This window comes from Trifolium pratense, linkage group LG7, assembly GCF_020283565.1.
Source record: "Trifolium pratense cultivar HEN17-A07 linkage group LG7, ARS_RC_1.1, whole genome shotgun sequence".
In the NCBI taxonomy this organism is placed as follows: domain Eukaryota; kingdom Viridiplantae; phylum Streptophyta; class Magnoliopsida; order Fabales; family Fabaceae; genus Trifolium; species Trifolium pratense.
Window position 1 is genome coordinate 31004339 of NC_060065.1, and position 22819 is coordinate 31027157.

At 32.9% G+C, this 22819-nt stretch overlaps 4 protein-coding genes across 7 annotated transcripts; 1 reads left to right on the forward strand and 3 right to left on the reverse strand.

Annotated features, from left to right (window-relative positions):
- Nucleotides 1–76: 76 nt before the first annotated feature.
- Nucleotides 77–3987, reverse strand: LOC123898067 (2-succinylbenzoate--CoA ligase, chloroplastic/peroxisomal). The gene is made up of 10 exons (XM_045948918.1): nt 3754–3987; nt 2895–2967; nt 2609–2777; nt 2367–2465; nt 2129–2226; nt 1726–1919; nt 1521–1648; nt 837–1228; nt 476–678; nt 77–377 (listed from the first exon to the last, which is right to left on the reverse strand). Exons 1-10 carry the CDS (start codon nt 3936–3938, stop codon nt 248–250), a joined length of 1671 nt encoding a protein of 556 aa, XP_045804874.1. The 5' UTR covers nt 3939–3987; the 3' UTR covers nt 77–247.
- Nucleotides 3988–6707: 2720 nt separating this feature from the next.
- LOC123899161 (probable ADP-ribosylation factor GTPase-activating protein AGD13) lies at nt 6708–12382 on the forward strand. 4 transcript variants are annotated; one of them, XM_045950229.1, is made up of 9 exons: nt 6708–6884; nt 7283–7395; nt 8549–8630; nt 8826–8901; nt 9651–9814; nt 10048–10171; nt 10455–10571; nt 10698–10793; nt 11881–12382. In XM_045950229.1, the coding sequence occupies exons 2-9, from the start codon at nt 7371–7373 to the stop codon at nt 12160–12162; spliced, it is 966 nt and encodes a 321-aa protein (XP_045806185.1). In that variant the 5' UTR covers nt 6708–6884; nt 7283–7370; the 3' UTR covers nt 12163–12382. The 4 variants fall into 4 exon arrangements, with proteins under 4 accessions (XP_045806185.1, XP_045806183.1, XP_045806187.1 ...); XM_045950227.1 differs by having other exon boundaries at nt 6733–6884; nt 7311–7395; XM_045950231.1 differs by having other exon boundaries at nt 6741–6884; nt 7326–7395.
- A 2151-nt stretch (nt 12383–14533) lies between these two features.
- LOC123898056 (proline-rich receptor-like protein kinase PERK4) lies at nt 14534–15345 on the reverse strand. The gene has a single exon (XM_045948903.1). It carries the CDS (start codon nt 15184–15186, stop codon nt 14716–14718), a length of 471 nt encoding a protein of 156 aa, XP_045804859.1. The 5' UTR covers nt 15187–15345; the 3' UTR covers nt 14534–14715.
- Nucleotides 15346–17468: 2123 nt separating this feature from the next.
- LOC123895685 (ferredoxin--NADP reductase, root isozyme, chloroplastic) lies at nt 17469–22550 on the reverse strand. The gene is made up of 5 exons (XM_045946160.1): nt 22268–22550; nt 21956–22012; nt 19634–19969; nt 19199–19418; nt 17469–18336 (listed from the first exon to the last, which is right to left on the reverse strand). The coding sequence occupies exons 1-5, from the start codon at nt 22289–22291 to the stop codon at nt 17837–17839; spliced, it is 1137 nt and encodes a 378-aa protein (XP_045802116.1). The 5' UTR covers nt 22292–22550; the 3' UTR covers nt 17469–17836.
- Between the last annotated feature and the right edge of the window lie 269 nt (nt 22551–22819).

A 22819-nucleotide genomic window follows, 5' to 3' on the forward strand; every position in this document is an offset into this window, starting at 1 on the left:
CCGGGCAAAGGAACGTTATATTTACATTTTTCTGATTTTTGATTCTTTGTTTAGTCTTTATTGGTTTATCACAAAATTTTCAGAAAAAAATATGTATTCAATTGGTTTATCAATCAGAAAAAATTGGAGTGGCAGAGCCTAGATTCATCCCAGTGCCAACTACAGTCACTTTGGAAATATACTTCAAAAAGAATGCACCTATTTGATTGCCCTCTGAAAATAGATTTCCAGACAAAAAAAGCTTCCTTCAAAGATTACTATGCAAAATTTGTAGCTCAGATATAAGCTCCTTTCTGACTTGATCTCTTCTTATTTTTCCTGTGGTTGTGACTGGAAAAGGCTTCCTCCATTCTCTAAATATCTTCGGTATCTTAAACCTGAAGGAACAACAAAGAAATACTTGAAAAGCTATAGTTAACAAGAAGTTAATTCAATCATAATCTAGCTTAACAAAACATGAGTTTCGGATACACACCTGCTTAAATTATTTTGTAGACAGTATTGTTGAAGATTCTTTCTAGATAAGTGATTGTCTTCATTTGAAGTAGAGTGCTCTAACCATTGCCAATTTTCTCGTGGTTGGATACATGCTGCTACCGTCTCTGTGAAACGCACATCTGGGATTCCCACAATCACAACATTTGCAATCCCTGGATGTTCTAGTAGAATTGCCTCAACCTGTTTCAAACACATTAATCTTAATCATCCAATCACAAATGCGCGTGCAATATTTTTTTGGAAAAGCAATGCGCGTGCAATATTAAGACATTAGTCTCTGTAGTTGCACAGATTTACACAAAAAGAAAATCATATTCTTTTGGCGACACTTTTACTACCTCTTCAGGGTAAATATTCTCTCCACCACTCTTGATTCGACCATTTGTACGTCCAAGGAGCCACAAATTACCATGACAGTCCATTGATCCAATGTCACCAGTGTCAAGCCATACTTCATTCTTCTGACTTGACGAGTTTTCGATAGTTTGATCCCAATACCTGAGCATTAAATGTGGTCCTCTAGTTAAAATTCTCCCATTGTCGCTAGAGGAATCTGTGCATATCTTCAGTTCTACATGAGGTGCAGCCTTGCCAACACAAACACCATGTGGCTGATCAATGAGATATTCGGATTCTACCTCGCCATTTGTTCGAAAAGGATGGCTAGTGGTTTTTTGCGTTGGATCATACAGCGTCAAGAATGTCAGTGAAGAGCATGCTTCTGTCATCCCTTTAATAAATGGAAATTGTTACAGATAGTGAGACCAGCAGCACTTGCTACATGTAAACATATTGCAATGATAAACATCTAAATTAAGTGCTTATGTATATAAGCTATTTCTATAGCAAAAAGATAAGATAAAGTTAAATTGTTCTCGTATAAGCTATAAACTGTTTTCATAAACTCTCCCAGATAGGCTCACTGGTACTTATACCATTAGATAAGCTCAACTAAGTTAATTCAAACAAGAGAACGGTCAATAAATTTTCTTATAGGCGACATTGGGTTAATAAAGACCTACCATAAGCTGAAATAAGCTTAGCTTTATGGAAGAATATGTTAGTGTCTTTAATAAGCTCATGTGAGAGGCTTCCACCACCATTGAGTATTTTCATGACAGTTTCTCCCCCCTTCCAGGTTTCATGGTGCCTAAAAATATCAAAGTATCGTAATCAAAACATATAAGTGCTTATGTATAAGGTATATCATTTTAGAAAGGAACATACCTAATATTAGAATTAAGACTGGTAATCATTGCAGGAACTGTGATAAAAGATGTCACAGCATATTGTTCTATGGCACCAACGGCTAATTTTGCATCAAACTTCGGCATGAATACATGGCAACCTCCAACCATAAGCATGGCCATGGCTGATGACAAGCCACCAATGTGACACAATGGCGCAGTATGAAGATAGACCTGTTATAGAACAAACGGAAAAAAAGAAGAAGGGAGAACTCGGTCATCGCATAGATGTTTGAACACATCAGCTTGATTTACTATGTAACATGCAAGTATGTAAATTAATCTTAATAGTTAATATTGACAACCTCGTCATGTTATGATATAATGGTAAGGTTTCGTAACGAATAAGTAACGTAAACCGGATGTAATGGGGAATGTCGTACATCATCTTCGCTATATCCAACTATGGCAATCTTTGCTAGGGACTGTATGATCAAAGCTTCATGGCTTATTGTCACTCCCTTGGGTTTTCCGGTAGTTCCTAGAGTAAAAAACACGACAATTTCAGAAATTTGGAAGTGCGCATTCCTTAGAGTAATATTTGAACACTAGCATGTTTTCCACAAACCAAAAGTAACTAGGTAAGGGTTTTTTTAAGGCAATCAAGTGAGAATGTTGAACCTGAAGTAAAGCATATTATAACAGCTCCTTCAGGTGCCGACGAGTATTCCAACTCTAAAGGCTTTACAAGATGCTTCATAAGTATTCCTTGAGTCAACACTACATAACAATAAGAGAAATAAGTTATGAAAAGATTATTCAAACTGATGAGCTTTTATGCATAGTTTTATTTTGGTATACTGGTAAGCTCTCGAGACCCAACTCGCCTAAACTTTTATATATATACACAGAAACATTCCTACCATTCGATTTGTTTGTAAAATCTGAAGAAGGGGAATCCAACAAAACATGCCACTTTAGAGATGGAATATCATTTTGTTGGAATTTGAAGTACCATGGATAACAGCTCTCATCAATCACTAACATCACTGGTTTCACTGCTTTCATTGCTAACCTTGCCTCTTCAAAACTCTACAGCATAAGAAAATTGTTTCAAATCACTACAAAGTTACAGTGACACCGTGATTCTAACAAACTCACTGTCAAACCATTCTAGTTAGGCATCATGTCGGTATCAAGTTTACTTACCCAACGATAGTTCAAAGGAGCAGCAATTCCTCCAACAAATGCAATGGCTAATAACCATTCAAGATACCAATCACTGAAATGAAAAATCAAATTCATCACTATTCAAAATATCATTGATGATGAACTTAATAACTACACATTTTGCTTATCATGGCCTAATTTTTATTAGTTGGACTCCTGTAGGATTTAACTTATTCCTATAAACAATCAAATTTACACATACATACAATTTATATGGTGCTTCAGTGGTTGTTAAAATATATGACTCATCACATATAATTATTTTTTTTTACATTATATTATGGCTATATTTAGAAAAAGTAACAGCTATCTGGCAAGCTAGTCGATAGCAGATAAACTAACAAATTAAATTTACATAACTTGGTAAAATTAGTTGTTGAACTAGCCAGTAAAAATAAAATGACATAAAAATATATTTTTAATTAAACATTTTCAAATAAGATATCAAATGTAAAATTGGGAGAAAATATGATAACTTATAAGCTCAAATGCTATTAAAGTAGCTTATACAAAATATTATAAGCTAGTTAAAAAAAACTACAAAGCCCACAAAAAAAATGTGATCAAAAAGGTTAATTTTAGTCATACAAAATTATAGCTATTAGTTATCGGCTATAAATTAAAAATTATCCGACAAACAAAGTCGTTTTCATAGTAAATGTGAGACTTCTCGATAATCAATAGTCGATAAAAACCGCTAATAATCCTATAGGAGTAGACTATACTATAGTGGAGAATCCACCTGAATGTATATATATTTTTCGACAGAGATTAGTCAGCGTTAAAAACGGTCGCATAAATTGTAACCAAAACAAGATAATACTAGACTAGAAGGTACCTGTTGTAAGCAGAGATGGCTACAACATCACCAGGTGTGACTCCAAGTTGTACAAGACCATGTGCTAGTGAAACCACCTTCTCCACAAATTGTTCCCCTGTCTTATGGTGGTTTCCGGCAACGGTTACCGGAAAGTGTCGCCGGAAAGTTAACAGTCGACTGAGACATTGACAAATATGAGCCATAAGGAAAGTGAAAGCGCGCTTTTTTTCCAAACAGAAACAGTTATTATCTACCACCACCAATAACGATGACTTTCTCATGTTATCATCACACACGTGTCGCTACTTTATTGGTGCTTCTAAAATTTCTTTATCTTTTTGTTGCATTTATGTGTGTTTGACTTTGATCACGTGTCTGTCTGCTAAAGGATGACATAGGATAACAAGAAAAATGTTAATAAAGACAAAAATATTAACATTTTTTTTATAATTAATAAGTAAAAAAATGTTAAATTTTATTAGAAATAAAATTTAAATTCATTTAACATGATATCAAAATAGGTCAAAAGTGTCCTGCTGCTGATGTTGGTAGCTTATGATAATTTCCTTTTCTTCTTAATAGATTATTAGTGTTAATATTTCTATGAAATTTTCATTGTATAATGTGAGTTTAGCCTCCGTTGAACTAAATCAACCGATCAATTATTAATATTATAATACTCATTTTGGTTTTAAGCATAAATTAATTAAAATAATTTGATGTCAAATTTTAAATCAGATATATTAATTTTTTTAACAAGTTTTGCTATATTTGATGCTATATTATTTTTTCCTATTTTTTTATTATTAAGTAATTTAATGGTTAATCTTATAGAAAGTGGAGAATCTCATATTCGAAAACTCTCCAAATAATGTCCTGAAAAACTACTCTTTTTATGACAAAATATAAGCAATCGGGGAGGGAGTACCAATTACCAACAAAGTTACATTTACAATTCTTGCATAAATTAGATATTTTTGGCGCACAATTGCGGAGATTAATCTATTGAGTCTTGTTGGACTTAAAATGGATGACAAATCTATCCTAAAAGTTGTAACGTTATTCCATATCCAAACCAATGCAAATAATGTCCTTAAGAACTATTCTCTTTGCGACAAAATATAAGCAATCAGGGAGGGAGTACTAATTACCAACATAGTTACTCCATCTGGCCTTAATTATAAGGAAATTTATACTTTTTATATTCATTAGATAACTAATGTATTTGACCTTAATTATAGACTAGACTAGATACATTGATTATCAAATAAATCTAAAAAGTGGAAATTTGCTTATAATTAAAGTCGAAGGGAGTACATTTACAATTTTTTGTTGTTGCATAAATTAAATATTTTTGACGTACAATTGTGGAGATTAATCAATTGAGTTTTGTGGAACATAAAATGGGTGACAAATCTATTTCTAAAAGTTTTAACGTTATTGCATACCCAAACTATAATCAATGATCGAAACTAGAACATTGATTAAGCTATAAGAGATGTGACTCATTCTAAGAGCTCTAAAGTTGTTATATTTTGGGTCATGCTAACTAGTGCCCCCGGGGCACTAGTTAAGGATACAAAAAAAGCAATGTAATTTTACTATAATTAGTATCCTTAAGTAGTGCCCCGGGGGCACTAGTTAGCATTTTCCATTTTATATTTACAATTAGGCATGGCAACAGAACCGGTACCCGCGGGTACCTGCCCGAACCCACCCCGAGTTTGACGGGGAAAAACCGATTTGACTGGGTTTGGGTTCGGGTTTGGGTTTTCCCCGATTACAAAACATGGGGATGGGGCGGGTAACGGAGATATTGGTAGCCACCCCGAACCCGCCCGTTTATATAAAATTACTATATTACCCCTATTTATTTATAATGTCACAAATCATATAACTCATCTTCTCGCTTCCCAATTCCCACTTCACGTCTTTGCCACTTCCCACCTCCACCTAATTCTCTTTCTCACTTCCAATAATTTCACTTCCCAACAAGCAGTAATGATTCATTCTCTCTCAATTCCATTCTAAACTTTTCAAGTTCTACACATCTTATATTGCTATGTTTCATTTATGGTTTTGATAATTTTGGTTTGATATTTTGGAATATCATTTCATTTGTATGTTTAATGCATTGAAATTTTGGTTTGTACTTTATTATTTGAAATTTTTTGTATTGTATGTATGTCAGCGTTCGGCAAAATTTTGGGTTCGGGTAAGGTTCAGCAGGACAGGGCAAGGTTCGGGGATACCCGAACCCATTTGGGTAAACCCGAACCCATTTGGGACGGGGTTTGGGTTCAATTTTTCATCCCCGTCGGGTAATGGGCGGGGAACGGGTATTTATCAATGATTCGGGTATGGGGAACGTGGAAGGTAAAAACCGTACCCGCGGGTACCCATTGCCATGCCTATTTACAATTATATAAAGTGCTTAAAATATCTTTGAGCAAAAATTAAAAGTACTCCCTCCGTTCCATTTATAAGACCTTATTTGACTAAATGCACTATTCATATATCTTTGTTTTGACCTATTTTTCCAAAAAAATATAAATGTAAATATTATCGTATAAGATCTTGTTTGATTTGTAATGTATATTTTTAAAATATCAAATATTCTATAATTTTTACTAATAGAGAATTAAAGATATTCGTAATCAAAAGTATGTATTGACATACGTGCAGTGATCAAAGAGTTCTTATATTTTGGGACTGAGGTAATGTTTTTTTTTTGGGTCTTGCTAACCGGTACCCCCGGGGCACTAGTTAAGGAACCAAAAGAAAAAATAAAATAAAAGTTGTGCATGGAAAACATCAAAATATAGACTTTTGTTGTATTGACTACACTATTTCCAAGTAAAACTTTCTAAATTTGAATCCTTAACAAGTGCCCCTAGGGCACTATTTAGCCTTTGCCTTCTTTTTTTTTTTGACGAAAAAGTATTTAAAATATTAAAAGAAATTTGGTGTGTAGTTTGAACACATTTATTGATTATGTCAAAAAATAAAACAATTTATTGATTGGGTCTGAAAAAATGAATGTAATAAATGAAAGTGGATCATCAAAATCATCACCACCACCATCCAACTCCGTCGCAATCGTGTCTCTCTCACTAACTCCGCCATTCCGATTCCTTCTCCGTTCACCGGTAACGCAACTTCATTACTTTCTCATTCTGATCTCAAATTTTCCATTTTCTAACCAATTATTCATAACAACCGTTCATTTTTGTTATTTTCTTCAACGCAATTTCGATCCAAATCCTAAAACCATCGTCTTTATGCACTGATCGCATCATTTTACAATTCTGATTGATTATTATGTATATATCTTGTTGATTTTGTTGATTTGAATGTATGATTAGTTTCATCTAAATCATGTATTGTTCATGCTTGATAAGAATTAATAATGTAGTGTGAATATGTTTTGCAAGTGCATGATTCTTCTAGTTTTTTACTTGTTGGAATGATTTTGATTTTGTAGTGAAAAACTGAATATAAATTTGCTTAGACAAAAATTTATATTTTTTTTTTTACTTATTTGTAGGTTGTTGTTGTTGTTGTTTGACTATTAGTTAAAGAGGTTGCGGACTTGATGATTGCGGGATTTCGTGTCAGCAGTGAATAATCTCCGAATGGATCTTGGAAGACCCGCGTCAGGTATTTTTATCATACTTAATAAAAAAATGGGACATGTACCGTCATTGTAAACTAGTTTATATTAGTTTTAGACTGACATCCAATGAAAGTTTAGTATTCTGTAGTTGTTTTTAAAAAAAAATGAGATTACAAAATGGGTGTATACATGTATTATCGAGGTGTTTGTCACGCTAAATGTTTATTATTATGGTTGCATAAATAGAACTAGTGACATTCTACTGACCTATTCTATAAGTGGGTATGTTTGGTTATATATGTTATAATGTTGTTAAATAGTGGCTATGACATTGACAGTGCTATAGCATAGCGGAAATTTAAGAAATTGGTATTGTTACGCGATATGTTATTCAGTACAAAATGTCGTCAAGTAGCTGCTATAGCACTATTACATAGCGGAATTTGATCAAACCTCTATTTCCCTCGATTGACAACACTATATGTTATCAAAATTACCATTAGTTCCTGCAATGCAACTTAATTCTAAATTCCATGTTTCTTGATGAGCTTTGTTTGTTTTAAGTAATGCTAGATAGCCAAAATCATAAATAGAATGAACCATAATTTTGAAGAATTCTTCTAAAGGTGATTGTTATATAAGATAAAAAGGTTGGGACTAGTCATCTCTTCAATTTTGGTGATAAAATTTCAAGGAGTAGCTGGCTATTGACTAGATAGTTAGGATTTTGAATGGCAAGTTATCTGGATAAAGTTAGATTCTGTATTAGGGATTTTTTTCTCAGGATTTTATTGGTCAGGATCTTCTTACGGTTATATCCAGATGAAGGGTCGGCTTAGAAGTAACAGGAGTGGGTTAGTTTTTCAATTTTAAATCAAAAAAGTTATAAAATATTTATAAAGAACGAATAAGGAATTATTTGAAGGCTACATACAATATCTCCTTATTCCTTTCATTTTTTCCTAAACAAAAAACTCAAATTGGACACTATTTAGTGAAAATAATAAATTTACCCTCCCTTCCATTCCCACCTCCAACCCCTCCATCCTAATAATATCCCCTAAATTTCTTAACTTAAGTTCTGAAGCTTTAAGATTATTTAGTAAGCCAATTAAATAAATAAATGTTGGGGGCTATTTCGGAGCTATTTTCATTTTTTCCTTGAAAAGTTGAATAATGGCAGGTTTTCATTTACAGGTAGAAGAAGATTGAAAGATTTATTGCTTCAGAAGGATAATCGTGTTTGTTCTGATTGTAATGCTCCAGATCCTAAATGGGCGTAGGTTTTTTGCTCTTGCACTCATGATTTTATGGTTTATAATAATGAGTGGACATTTTCATCCTTTTTTTTCGGGTGAACTTTAATGAGTTTGCCCTTAAGTTATATGAAAATCACTAAATGTAAAAATAAAATGAAGAATATGACATCAGTATTTATTGCTGCTGTAAATTTAATTTTGAAGTTAATTTTCAGGTCTGCCAATATTGGAGTGTTTATATGCTTAAAATGTTGTGGTGTGCACAGAAGCCTTGGTACTCATATTTCAAAGGTAAATCATTAATATGCACCGTGATAGAATAGAAAACTATTTACTGGTTTTCTCATTGTTGTGGAAGCAATGTTTCCTGAATTCGCTTTAATCATGAATTTTTATTCTTTTCAATGTGAATATTTGAAATTTGAACCAAGTATCTTATCCATTTTTGTCTTCAAATTTTAACAGTTGATAACTCATGTTTCAGTTGTTCATTTTCCAGAACTTGTGTAAGAAATGCATCTGATGTGATGTGGAAGAAAAGAAAAACAATCAATTACTTTCATGATTAGCAAAACATGTTTGTCTTTCAATTTGACATTCACAAGACATGTTTAAGTACATTAAATTGCAGTTACATATATTAAATGCATGATAATTCATTAGTTTGGCATTACCAATGAAAACTATGTCTAAGTTTCATTCTCAGTTTAGCATGCGATTAAGACAAGCTAATATTTGCATTTGGCATAATGACCTAGGATTATGGCTGCTCTTCCTGTTGCATTCACCCACCCTTCTTTTTAGTTTTATTAGGCGTCTAATAGGTGTGTGTGTGTGTGTGCGCGCGCGCGCGCACATGCACATGCGCATTAAATAGGATCTTATGCCATATGACCTTGTTTTTTCCTTTTACACAAACATGATATTGAACCACCTAATATGACCTATTTTTGTTTGCAATAGGCTGTGTCTATCAAGTTAAGATGTTGGAAATGCTGAATTTAATTTATTTGTTTGACAGCATTAATGTTTATTTTCAGGTCTTATCTGTGACATTGGATGAATGGTCAGATGATGAAGTAGATGCAATGATAGAAGTTGGAGGAAATGCTTCCGCTAATTCAATTTACGAGGCTTATATTCCTGAAGGATATACAAAACCTGGACCAGATGCCACTCCTGATGAGCGTTCAAAGTTTATACGGTTAGACATGCTTCATTCATATTCACAGTGAATTATCTACAGTCTGCATCATTTATTTTAGTTCCTCTTGAGAATCCTATATCTCTAATCACCATGAAGTAGTACCAGTGCTAAAGATTATTTTTCCTCCCCTTCTCTCGCTCTCTGGTGCTGCATTCTGCTGTTCATTCAAACAGTCATGTGAATCCTTTAGTTAACTGTTTCCATTTTAATCGTGGCTATTTTGGCTGCAGGTCAAAGTATGAGTTGCAAGAATTTTTGAAGCCTAGTTTGCGCATTGTATCTGGAAAAAGCAATCAATCAAGTTCTTCCAATAGTTTTATGGATAGTTTTAGAAGCACTGGTTCACAGAGAATGGTAACTTCAATTATTTGTTAGTCTGCTGTTTATCTAACTGCTTTTATGAGCGAGGGAGACCAAATTTGAGTAGGCATCTTTTGTGACCTATATTTGTATTTCGTTGAATCATTGATGTACCAGATGAAAAGCCTACATGTTTTCTTGTGGAAAATAATTTAATATAGATGAGATGAAGCGTGTTGCATTGTCCAACATTACTACTTCTGCAGTAAGGAGGGCAATGCAGTTATTCTCATTAGTGATTTCCTTGAACGGTGACTGATGTTGGTGGTGACAACAGGAAGGTATGGTAGAATTCATTGGAATGTTGAAGATCAAAGTGATTCAAGGCACAAATTTAGCCATCCGGGATATAAAGTCAAGTGACCCATATGTTGTTTTGAACCTCGGCTCACAGGTTGGTTGTTCGTCTTACCATATTTTTCCCTGGGGAAATGCTGTTCTTTATCTTTAATTTATCGTTGAAAATTATAAATGGCGACAATTTTCTTTCTGAAATTTGATTTGGTGATATGGCTTACAGACTGTACAGACAACTGTAGTGAGAAGTAATTTGAATCCAGTCTGGAATGAGGAGCATATGCTGTCTGTTCCAGAGCATTATGGACAGCTGAAATTGGTAAGATTGAATTTTATGTTGTGAATAAATGACACTAAATTCTGTTTGTATCCTGTTATAATGGACACCATGATTGAAGAAAAATAAGCTCCTTCATCCTCATTTCTGACACAACCACTAAACCTAGTTTCATTTAATGCAAGCAACCTTTTTTTTTTAAATGACCAAAGTTAGTAATTAGTTATTAATATTAGTAATTTTATCCTTTACCGGGACTTGAACCGAGACTTTTTACACCCGAACTCCTTAAACCCTTAGCTCAAACCAGTTGAGCTACCCACCCAACCCCTATGCAAGCAACCTAATCCAATTCAAAGTTATGTTCTCTTACAGTTACACCCTTGCTCACCATTGGAAATCAAATAAAGTTGTCTTCCAACTACAATTCCTAATTGGTTATAACTTGCAATAGATTGAGAGCAAAACAGAAGTATGATTTGTGGATAGAATAAACAAACTTATACAAATATATTGATGTCTAGACATCCATCATTTACTTGCCTTTTTATTTTGGTATTAAGCAAACTGGTAAGCCCCATATGTAAGGGATAGAACTCGAGAATAAGAGTCTTCCTTTTGTTATTCTTTGTTCCCTTCCCAATTTTATCTTCAGTTGTCAGTGACAGTGACCCGTTTATCTCAAATCACAATTTAATGGCACTCGCTGTTCAGCATAATATTAAGTGAAAATTAATGAGTCGACATCATATTTGTTATTCTTTGTTGCCTTAGAACATAGCCTTATTATAGTTGCACTTAGAATTGTTGTCCTCTACAAGTCGACATCATGTGTTTCTGCAAGTCTTTTATATATATACAATCTAGAATATTTAGCGGAATAGAAAGAAGAGTAAAGGCAATGCAATAATGATGAAAAGTATAATAAATTAATGCTTCTGTGTCTAAGAAGTACTAATTGTATTGTTCCGAAGCCAAACAATGTATATGATCCCGCAATACAATCATGCCAGGGTGGATGGAGAGGAAAAATTGGATTTTTGAAAATGATTCATTGCTATTCAAATGAATATCATTGTTAATGTTAAAGAGCATGGCACTTAATCATATCAATTTGACTATATTGCAGAAAGTATATGATTATGACACATTTTCTGCTGATGATATAATGGGAGAAGCGGACATTGATCTTCAGTCACTGATAACTTCTGCCATGGCATTTAGAGATCCTAGTATGTTTGGAAATATGCAGATCGGAAAATGGTTGAAATCTGACGACAATGCACTTATTGAGGATAGCGCGGTCGAAATTTCTGATGGTAAGGTTAAACAAATGATGACACTCAAACTCCAGAATGTTGAATCTGGAGAAATAGAGTTAGAACTCGAATGGATTCCTCTTGATCAATAGCTATTTGAATGTTGTTAGTCTATGAAGAGGCTTCTGTAATTTTTTTCTCTTCTGCTTTTGGCTATCATCCTAGAGGAACAAATAAATCTGCCTATTTATATTTTTACATCTTTCAAATTATTGGACCAAACATTCAGTGCATTTTCTTCACAGAAAAGAGTGAGAGAGAAACATAGTTTTGCTAACAGGTTCATAATCAAATATTTATTTTCATGTACAATTGTCGATTTGCCAGTTTGCGTGTCAACTAGTTTATGTAAAGCTATATGCATTAGGCGAAAAAATATTTGTTTCCCATTTTAATCTTTGTCCTGAAGCTGTTGGTGCTTTTCTAATTCTTCAAAATATTCATTTTACCTTTTATTGTATAATAATTAGATAGTTAAGGTTAACAAAAAAAATAAAATTAGTCAAGGTTTGAAACTGGTGAGCTTTGTTAGTGTGTTCTTGAATGGGAGATGCATTGGGCAAACAAAAAAAAAGTATCGTATCCATCTAATTAAACTCCTTAAAATATTCACTAAATAAATAAAACCAACAACTTTAAATCATATTTTATCATTTAATGTGTACCACTTTCTTGCACACCCCACCTCAAGCATATATAGTAGGAAATAAATTGCAACTTCAAAGTATCAAATAAAGCAGGAGGAGGAAGCTTCCTTTGTAACCTTTTCAACTATGTTGCATAGGTGCGGGTACGGTATCCGGCACCGGTACGTGGTACGACATTTTAAAAAAAACTAAGGTATGAGTACGCTCGTATAATTTTTTTTTAATATAGTTATATAGTTAAAATAATAAAATTATATTCTCAAAACAAATAATTAAACATAAAAAATAGCAATCTTTAAAAATAGTTATATTGTGGTTTACACATTTAGAAAATTAGGATTAGTAGTAAGACTATGCTGCTTAAACAAACAAAAAAATAAACAAATAAAATAAGAATGAGATTGAAAAGTGTTGCAAAAAAACAAAATGAAAATAGTTTTTGATGAAATATGTACCACCTTTGTACCCTGAGAGTACCACGCGCGTACCTCGGAAGTACCACGCGTGTTCCTGCATGAAAAAAAAAAAAAAAACTTGGTACTTTGAGGGTACGTACCATGGGAGTACCATACGCGTACCGGTACCCAATACTGGTACTCTGTCTAAAACGAAGTACCCATGCAACATAGCTTTTCACCAATCCAACTAAGCCTTAACTTTATGTGCTTACTTTCTTCTCTCACACTTTTTTAGGAATTAAAATTATTAATAGTAACATTAATAATCATTTTACAACTATTTTAAAATTTGAATTTCCAATCATGTCAAGTTACAAAACCAAGCTCTTGTAGACTTGAATTATCCATGAATTTAATCAATAAAAGCATTATTTGAAAATTACTTGTCCTATACTCATTTATTCATTTAATCAATAATTTCTTTTGACTGAATGTAGTCAATAATTTTATAACATTGTTAATTTGTTATACTCATTTATTCTTTTTTAATACATGAAAAAACTTTGAACAACAATCATTTAGCAACAAATAAAGTAGTAGTATATACTAATTTTATATTACTCATTCTCATGCCCATGTTCTATTGTCCCACCTTACACGTAACCAAACCATACATAAATGATTTAGAAAGTACCATTAATCTTTTTTTTTTTTGGTTACAGAAAGTACCATTAATCTAATCTAACCTAACAAACAGTTCAATTCAAGTCCAAGTATATTAATGTATGTATCACATCACATTACCACATCCACAACCACAACTTTTGAAACACGTAATCTCAATAATGAAATATTTTTATTTATTTTTTGGTGAATCAATAATGAAATAATACCTACAAAATAATATAAATTATTATACAAAGAAGCATTATAGCGGTTAATCTTAATACTAGTATTAATCAATCAATTTACACCATTGCCCTCGACCCTTCAACTTTACATAAAATAACACATTGAATATAATAGGGAAAAAACAACTAGCTAACAATGGAATATATATATATATATATATATATATATATAAGAAAAAAAAGTAATAAATAAATTTTTAGTCCTTATAAAATATCTCAAATTTTATTTTTAGTTCTGGTAAAAATTTCAATAAGTTTTGGTGTGCAAATATTTTCCTTCACAAATTTTAGCTCAGTTTTTAAGTTAACTTATATGTATTATTCAAACTTTGAAATTTTTTATACGGTCACATTTAGTACATTATACAAATCTCTTTAGTAGTAATTTAATATATTTTTAACAATAAATAAATTAAATATAAAATTTTAAATTTTTCATGTTAAAAACTTCATATTTAATTTATCTTTTATTAAAATTCTAAATTTTTATGTAAAAAATTCTTGTAATATTATAAACATGAATAAATAAATTCAATAACAAAATATGATAATATACATATGAGTTAACTTATAAACAAGAATAAAAACTTGCAACCGAAAATTTGAAACTAAAGGTTACTGAAATTTTAATAACTAAAGAAAAAATTAAAATATTTATAGAAGTAAAAATTTAATCAACCTAAAAAAAGTCAGTAATTCTGCACTAACTCTTGTTTTTTAGCAACATTATTACTGTTATTTAAATTGAAATTATTATCATCATCAAAACGAAACGAATCGTTTTGCTCTGAATTTCTTCTTCGTTTTTTATTAAACAGATAAATAAAAATAGAAACCACTAATAAAACGCCACCTGTGATTCCACAAACCAAGCTCCCCCATACTAAAGCCTTTCCCAACCGTCCACCGCCGTTGCCGGTGGTTCTCTGTATCGCCGGCGGAATAGAATCTGTAATACCCCAAGGCGAATTGTCGGAAGAAGAAGAATTGGAGCTGTTGTTGTTGCTGTTGAAGAAGGATCTCATTTCTGTTGGAGAATTGGCTGGTGGTGGAGACTGGAAACTGAGTCCGTGATCGGATGGACGGAGGTCTCTTCCGGTGGAAGCTCCGGCGAGTATGACAGTTATGATAATTCCGGTGATAAATCGGAGCGACGACATCGGAGAGTAAAATTGAAAAGAAGTAAAAGGAGAGTAGTGTTGTTGTTTTGTGTATATATAATGTGAGGAAAGAAAAAAAAAGGATTATGACTTATAAGTGTTTAATTAAATGATGATTTGAAAATTGAACAACTACTTATATGTGACTTTATTTAATAAAGGGGTTAAGATATACTCCCTCAGGTCCTTATTATAAGGAACAATTTGGAAAAAACACACATACCAAGAAATCTTATCTTTCTTAATAAAAATTCTAAAATTTTACAATCTATTCCAAAACTAACCTTGGTGTATTAATTTATCCTTAGGGAATATATCACTCTAATTAATGCATAACTTTGGAATGGATACAATTTAATAAGGGTAAAAATAGAATTGTAAGAATAAATTTAATGATTGTTTCTTATAAAAAGGACCAATTTTTTTTTCCAAATTGTTCCTTATAAAAAGGACCGGAGGGAGTATATTGTATATATTGTGTAAATAATATTGGTGATTTGATAAAGTGTTGTTTTTCAATGGTTGTGGAAAGTATGTGATATGTTGTAGTAGTTATTTTTGTTGCTTAGCTTTTAAGTATTTGTTTTTTTGTCATAGGTATGAAATTTAATTTAGACTAAGAGATGTGTATCTTATATAAGGGTTCAATTATTGGACAAATAGTATAGAATATAACTCCATCGGGGTTCGATTTCTGACTTATGCATATGGAAAATATTCGATTGGGAGGAGAGAACTCACCTTGTGTACCCCATAGGTTATCCAATGGAGATTAGTCATCGCTAACGACAGTAAAAACTTCATACCAATATTATGGTAACCCAAAAAAGAACATTACATAATAAGAAAATCTAATATTTTAATTAGAAGGAGAAAATCTATTTTGTGTGTTCCATATATTTTGAACATCTTCTGCGTGAAAATGTTCAATGTTCATAAGGTCTTCTTGACTCTTATTCAAAAGTTCCAATGATTATCATATTTTTTAAGACAATTATAGATCCTGGGAGGCAATTCTAATTGGTCAATAAAAATCGATTTCAATCCAAAAAAATTTTCCTTAATTTATCCATAACTAATCTATCATGAAAAGTAAAAAGGGGCAAAGTAACTTTGTGTTGATTGTTTTCAAAATTCAAGTTTTCTTATTTTTTTTGGTAGAAAAATTCAAGTTTTCTTCAAAAAAGGAATAAACAAATCAATCAAATTCCGGGAGGCTTTATAAAGTGCTTTCCTAGGGGTTAAACTTACATAACAATTCTCAAACAGAAAATAAGAAGCATAACACATATGGTTGGACCTTATGAACTTTTAACTTTATTTGAAATATGTGATTTGTTATTTTATCATGCTACTACGAGTATAAAGTTTTCCAACATTATTTAACTGTTATTAATTTCAGTCGAAGAAAAATACTTATACAAGATTCTTCTCACATAATCACATCAATAATTAGTGTAAGCAAAAGATGAGTACAACATATTATCTTTTTTTTTTTTTTTACAATGATCTTTAACTCGACTACAAATTTTGATAGGATCATTCATCATTGTACACTCTAATTTTAACATATTTAGTCTTTTGTGAGTCAAATTAGATCTATTTAAAACAAGAATGATCGACCTCAAACACAATTGAAATAAAATTACTCGTATTACACAATCATTCAATTAAAACTAAAATTTAATAATGAAAGAAGAATTTTCTTTTAGTATTTCATTGTAACTAAATTATAAACTTGACTCAGCATGTTGCTTCAAGATCATTATCTAAAGTTTCTAGTATAGATTTCACCTTCAATATTTGTTTGTAAAAATCTCATCACCAATCTAGTAGAAATGAAGGGTGAGTAAGGGACACATTATACACAACCCTAACATGTCCTTGGACTCCAAACAAGCTTAATGCTTTGCAGCTCACATGTATGTTTCGAACACCGTTGCATTTAGTATAAACACGGCAAGAAACCACATTGACATAAAGCCTGGTTTACTTTGCGAAAATGTTTTCTATTTCCATTTTCTTAAATTTAGTGTTACTTTTGGAACTTTTATGTTTTCGCGACTATACATTGGAACGCGAGAACTTCCAGCGCCATCAAACATATACTATCAACCGGAAAGAATAAAAAAATGTTAACCTTTTGGTAATACAGTTGTAATTGGCTTTCATTTAATCAATAATCTTGAAGTCCAACATAATGATAAGCTTTACCAATTTTCCCACATTCCTTTGCTCTTGAAGGAGCTATGTTCATCATTCAAGTTCTTAAGCACTCACAATTTCACACTTTTTGACATCATTTTATATACTATGTCATGCAGAAATTCTACAGTACAATATGCCTTATTGATAATTTTAACATGATAATTCAAAATGTGGCAAGAGAAAAAATGTTGCTTCCCTTACAAAAATGACCCCAAGCATGCCTTGAACACTCCTAATGACTTAACTTTCTCAATGTTGTATCCATCAAGAACACAATGCACCAAAATGATAATCTACTAATATAGAATAGATACAGCTGCTCAAGCTGCTTAATGAACATTATTAATCCGAAACAATTTCTCGAGCAAGAATGAAACTGCTAACACTAGTCTTTTTCTTAGGAGGCTATTATGCAGAATGCACTAGAGAATATAATAACATTTCAATAAACTTCAACATGCCATTGTTTGTTCTTCTTGAGTTGTGAAAGTTTCTCTTCCCAACTTTCTCCTCTCTCCTCAGCAACCCTTTTCAGTGTTTCTTGGATTCCAGGCATCATCCCTTTCAGACCGCAGAAATAGATGTGTGCTCCATTATCCAAGAGCTTAAAGATTTCATCGCTATATTCCTCAATCTTATCCTGAACATACATTTTGCCGCCGTTCCTGTTCTTTTCCTCTCTGCTTAGGGCTCGGTCGTATCGGAAGTTATTTGGATAATCGTTAAGGTATTTGGTGAACTCGTCGTCATAGAGAAGACTATCGGAATTCGCAACACCGAGGAAGAGCCATGCTAGTCCACCAAACTTGAATTTAGGGACCGATTCCATGAACATTCGACGAAGATAGCCTCTATATGGAGCAACACCGGTACCGGTGGCAATCATTATATGGGTAGCATTTGGGTCATCCTCCGGCAAAAGCATGATCTTTCCTGACGGGCCTGCCAAACAATTGTAGAATATTAGTTATGACTTAATTCCTAACCAAGAAGAAGCAATATTTAGGAAACTTTCTCAAATACCATAAATTGTCCCATTCATCTAAGGAGTATCCTCGAGGCAATGGTTAAGGAAACAAAAACAAAAGTTTTAAGTAGAAAAGTTTTTTTTTAAAAAAAATTCAAGGTATTGAATGCACCGGTTTCAAGATTATATTACCATTTTTGTTTCCTTAACCATTGTCCCGGGGGCACTATTTAGCATTTCCCTATTTTAAAACCAGGCCGGAGATGGAACCGATGAAACCTCTGGATGGCAAATAAATAAATAAAGTAAAAAAAAAAATTGTAAAAAAATTTAACCAATTGAAGCAAGTGTGTGGTTCAATCCCTGTTCAACCAGACCGCAATGAAACCGGGATCAAACCAACCAGTGAACTGGCTGGTTCCGGTTCAGTCCTGTTGTTAAAACATTGCATTCATCGTTTAAGCAGGTGAATATTTTTCACATACGCCCACCATTCATAGTGAGAATTCCAGTTGATTAACCAGCCAACAAATAGAAGTCAATATAGTATAAAAATTCCAAGAGTAGGGTACATTCATGCATTAAAGAGACAAAATTTTGCAAAGCGGTCACATCGAACTTTTTAATAAGCTGTGTAGGACATGCTTAAGACACCAGGAATAACAATAAACAACTGAGTATGATATCATGTACAAAAAAAAAAGGGATCAGAAATTCTCTCAACTGAGCAAGATCCACCAATGGCATTACATTGATGGAACTAAGAAGTTGGAATTATAAGAATATAAATAAATTTGGAGAAGTTGCAAAAGAAATCAGAAAAGTGTTTTGTCTTACCTGTGATCTTAATTTTGTCTCCGGGCTTTGAGTCACACAAAAAATTGCTACAGACGCCATTCTTGGAAGGATCTTCCTTTCCGGTCTCAGGATCATAATAAACAGCACGACGCACACACAAACTGGCTGTTTTGCCATCAAAAAAGTCTCCATACCTCGTGGAAGCAATTGAATATAGTCGAACATTATGAGGAGAGCCTGGTTTTTTTGGATTTTCACCCTGCCACCCACGTACAAATAGTATTAATGAGTAGTGAAATTATTGCAGAATTTCATTGCGTTAACTCACACATATGATCTCAGAAAAAGAAGCAAAAATGCTTTCTACATGAATTAAAGAGCTAACAAGGTACCATCATGAATTCACATTCAATATTCGGATAAAAAAAACAGTAAATAAAAGCATAAAATGAGTATCATTAACAATTCACTTACTGGTGGAATAACACCATAACTTTGTCCCTCCCAGTAAGGAACATTTCCATCGTGATTGATCACAATATGACAAGTTTCCCCCGGAGCCTTTGGTCCCACCAATCTTTCAACGGAAACAATGGTTGCCGTATAGGGTTCTTTAGGCTTGTGTAAGTTCAATGGAGGCTCCGTAGGATTCTCCAATTCTAAAGGGGAGACATTAACTTTGGGCACACTTGCTTGTTGCACTGACATGCAAATCACATTATGATTTCTCCTCGAACCATAGTTTTTTGCTTTCATGTCCAAAGTAAACACTGGTGCCCATGATTTATCCCGAACATTTAAGTTAGACACCTGCAACATCAAGTGCAATTAAAAATACATGTTATATAACCTAAACATAATCATGTTAACATAACCTCTTACACTAATTGTATGTTTGGTATCACGGTGAATATACCAGAATCAAGGTGACCCACCGTGATTCTGACATATTCACATATGCTAAAACTGCTGCATCGTTCTCATAAAATAGGTATTTCTATACTCCATAAACAAGAAGTAAAATTCGGAGACAAACGTATGAAAACTACACAAATTTGACAAGTAGAGATGGTCCTTAAACAATATCACAAAGCAAAGCTCGACATTCCTAATATAAAATATTAAGTTGCCCCAATGATAAGCCGTAGATCATCTACATTCTACACCAACAACCAATAACTTCTCTTGGTATTAAAAAGAAGAAAAGAAATCATCTTGGATCCATATAAACCGAACCTATCACAGTCTAATGTAACAGAAATGAACCAAATAAGGTGTATAGAAAAATGTAGTTTCTTCTAAACTCGTTGAGAAAGAAACATCCATCAATCTCCATAGTAATTCCTTCACGGTTTCTCAAAACTCAAAAGCCATACCAATTAACAAATCGAAGTAGTCATAAAAATCTAACATAAGTACTGATCCTTCAGACAGTTGGGGGTCTATGAAGCACTAACAAAGACAAGGAAACAAGATTGACTCTAGTAACCTCAACCAAGCCTTTTTTATTAATAGAAAATAGTCAAATTTCATCTTAAATATCGTTCCTGGGTTGCCGAATTTGCATTGTTCCATACACTCATCTGGACTAGGACTGGTTTTCTGTTTTGCTAACAGGATGTATCCAAGCAACACGGTTTACAGGCAGTACAGCCAATATGGAAACACATACAGAGCTAGTTCTAATTTTGGATCTACTGCATATGGATCCAAAACAGGTTCTTTTGATTTTGATTATAAGCTTAAATTCACAAGTTATGACCATGGTTTTGACCACGTCAAAATAAACACAAATGGGTTTGGTGAACTGAACATGGGACAAAAGAGCTTCCAGTAGTTCTGATGATAAAAATGTCAAAAGTCTTGGACATTCACATTATTACTCAAGGGACAGGACCTTCCTATCAAGAGTGAGTTAGCAACTCCATGCTGCGTTTTGTTGGGAATTTGGATATTTTCTCGGTTTTACTAAGCCTCACTTTTTGCCTCGTAATTTTTGTTACAGGCCAATACTAGTGGCTAACTTGTTGGTTTAGCAGAAATGATGAGTCCAGTTGATTTTGACATAACAGTAGAGCATTGGCAGGAGGACAGGTGAACTGGTTGCTTTTCTGTGAAGTGGCATATCATTAAGGATATCCCAAATAATGTGTTGAGACACATAACACTAGAAAACAATCCGGTTACAAACAGTAGGGACACTCAGGAGGTATTCACTCAGAGGTTTGTTTTGTTCCGATGAACCCTATCCACCAACAAGCAATACTTAACTATATGCTTGTGCAGATCAAGTTTAACAAGGTTATTGAAATTCTCAAAAATTTCAAGGAGCATTCAAGCAAATATTGCATACTGGATAAGTGTATAGTAAAAGTATAATAGTTTCTTCTAAACTCATTTAGAAAGAAATGTCGATCGATCCCAATAATTGTTCCTTTAAGGTTTCTCAAAAGGCATACCCAATTACCAAGTCAAAGCAGTCATAAAATCTACAAGTGCAGATATTTCATAAAGTTGGAGTGCAATCTATGAAGCACCGACATAAACACGGACACATACACCAGACATAACAATAACACTGGTTATAATCTAAGTAAAGTAAAGAAAATGAATATAACCACATGCATCAAAATTGTATTGTGTCCGACACCTACATATGTCGGACACAACACCCTATCAATCTAAAGTGTTGGTGCTGCACTGCATAGGTTGGGATTTATGAATTTAACATAACAAAACAAGTAAAATCATTAATATGACCGACCATGTTTACAAAGTGAAGTAGAAACATCAAACCTTAAACACAGATCTTGTGGCGGAGAAATCACTGCTAACAGGAACAGTTACAGCCATCTGCACACAAAACCCACAAAAGTTTAAGTATTGATTGATCAAATTCAGTTGAATAACTAAGAATCTCAAAACATATAAATAAATAAAAACTACAAATTGGAGTAAAAATTCTCAGCTTTAAAGTTCCCCAAAAAAATATTATTTCACCACCCAAAAACCCATATAGAAAATATAGAGGAAAAAACAAAAATAAAAGAAAAGATGAAATTTTGATTATTGATTAAGTGACCCATTTACACATATATACATATATACCTGAGAAAGTGTGAAGTGAGACATGATGAAAAGGAGTGTGATTGAAGAAGAAAGAAAGAAGTTGATAGATTAATATATAGTAGTAGTAAAATATGGTGGCTGGAAGGAACACACAACTCAAAGGAGAAATTGATTTGATGATCCTTTGGAGAGAGGGAAAGGTCAGGTTTTGTTTCCCTTCGTCCCTTCGGAGATCACACTCTTCCTCGCCAACCCACTTTCACCTATGTGCCTATGTCTTTCAACTTGTAATTGTTAACTCTCTTATTCCAAAACAAAATATAATTCGATTTTTTTAATGTTCCAATAAACCACCTAATTGATAGTAGTTTCATCATCTTTTCAATTGCAGTTGCGGGACTCAAACGTGGTATGTCTTATCAAATTCAGCGTCAATTATCACTGAACTAACGATCGATAAATATAATTGGATATTAAAATCGAACAAATTTTCTTTAAACCTCTTTCCGGATAATAATTTGGAATTTTGTCGCAAGGTAAATAATAATTTAACTAAGAAATTATTTCGTCAAGAATTAAACTTGGACAAAC

Coding starts and splice junctions, on each gene's coding strand:
- LOC123898067 (XM_045948918.1), bottom strand. CDS start 3,938: ATGGCTCATATTTGTCAATGTCTCAGTCGACTGTTAACTTTCCGGCGA. Junction 1,920..2,128: donor TTGGATATAGCGAAGATGAT/GTACGACATTCC, acceptor GTTCTATAACAG/GTCTATCTTCATACTGCGCC. Junction 1,649..1,725: donor AGTCTTAATTCTAATATTAG/GTATGTTCCTTT, acceptor TGATATTTTTAG/GCACCATGAAACCTGGAAGG.
- LOC123898056 (XM_045948903.1), bottom strand. CDS start 15,186: ATGTCGTCGCTCCGATTTATCACCGGAATTATCATAACTGTCATACTC.
- LOC123895685 (XM_045946160.1), bottom strand. CDS start 22,291: ATGTCTCACTTCACACTTTCTCAG. Junction 22,013..22,267: donor CTCACTTCACACTTTCTCAG/GTATATATGTAT, acceptor TTTTGTGTGCAG/ATGGCTGTAACTGTTCCTGT. Junction 19,419..19,633: donor GTTATGGTGTTATTCCACCA/GTAAGTGAATTG, acceptor CGTGGGTGGCAG/GGTGAAAATCCAAAAAAACC.
- LOC123899161 (XM_045950229.1), top strand. CDS start 7,371: ATGGATCTTGGAAGACCCGCGTCAG. Junction 8,902..9,650: donor TTGGTACTCATATTTCAAAG/GTAAATCATTAA, acceptor GTTTATTTTCAG/GTCTTATCTGTGACATTGGA. Junction 10,794..11,880: donor ATTATGGACAGCTGAAATTG/GTAAGATTGAAT, acceptor ACTATATTGCAG/AAAGTATATGATTATGACAC.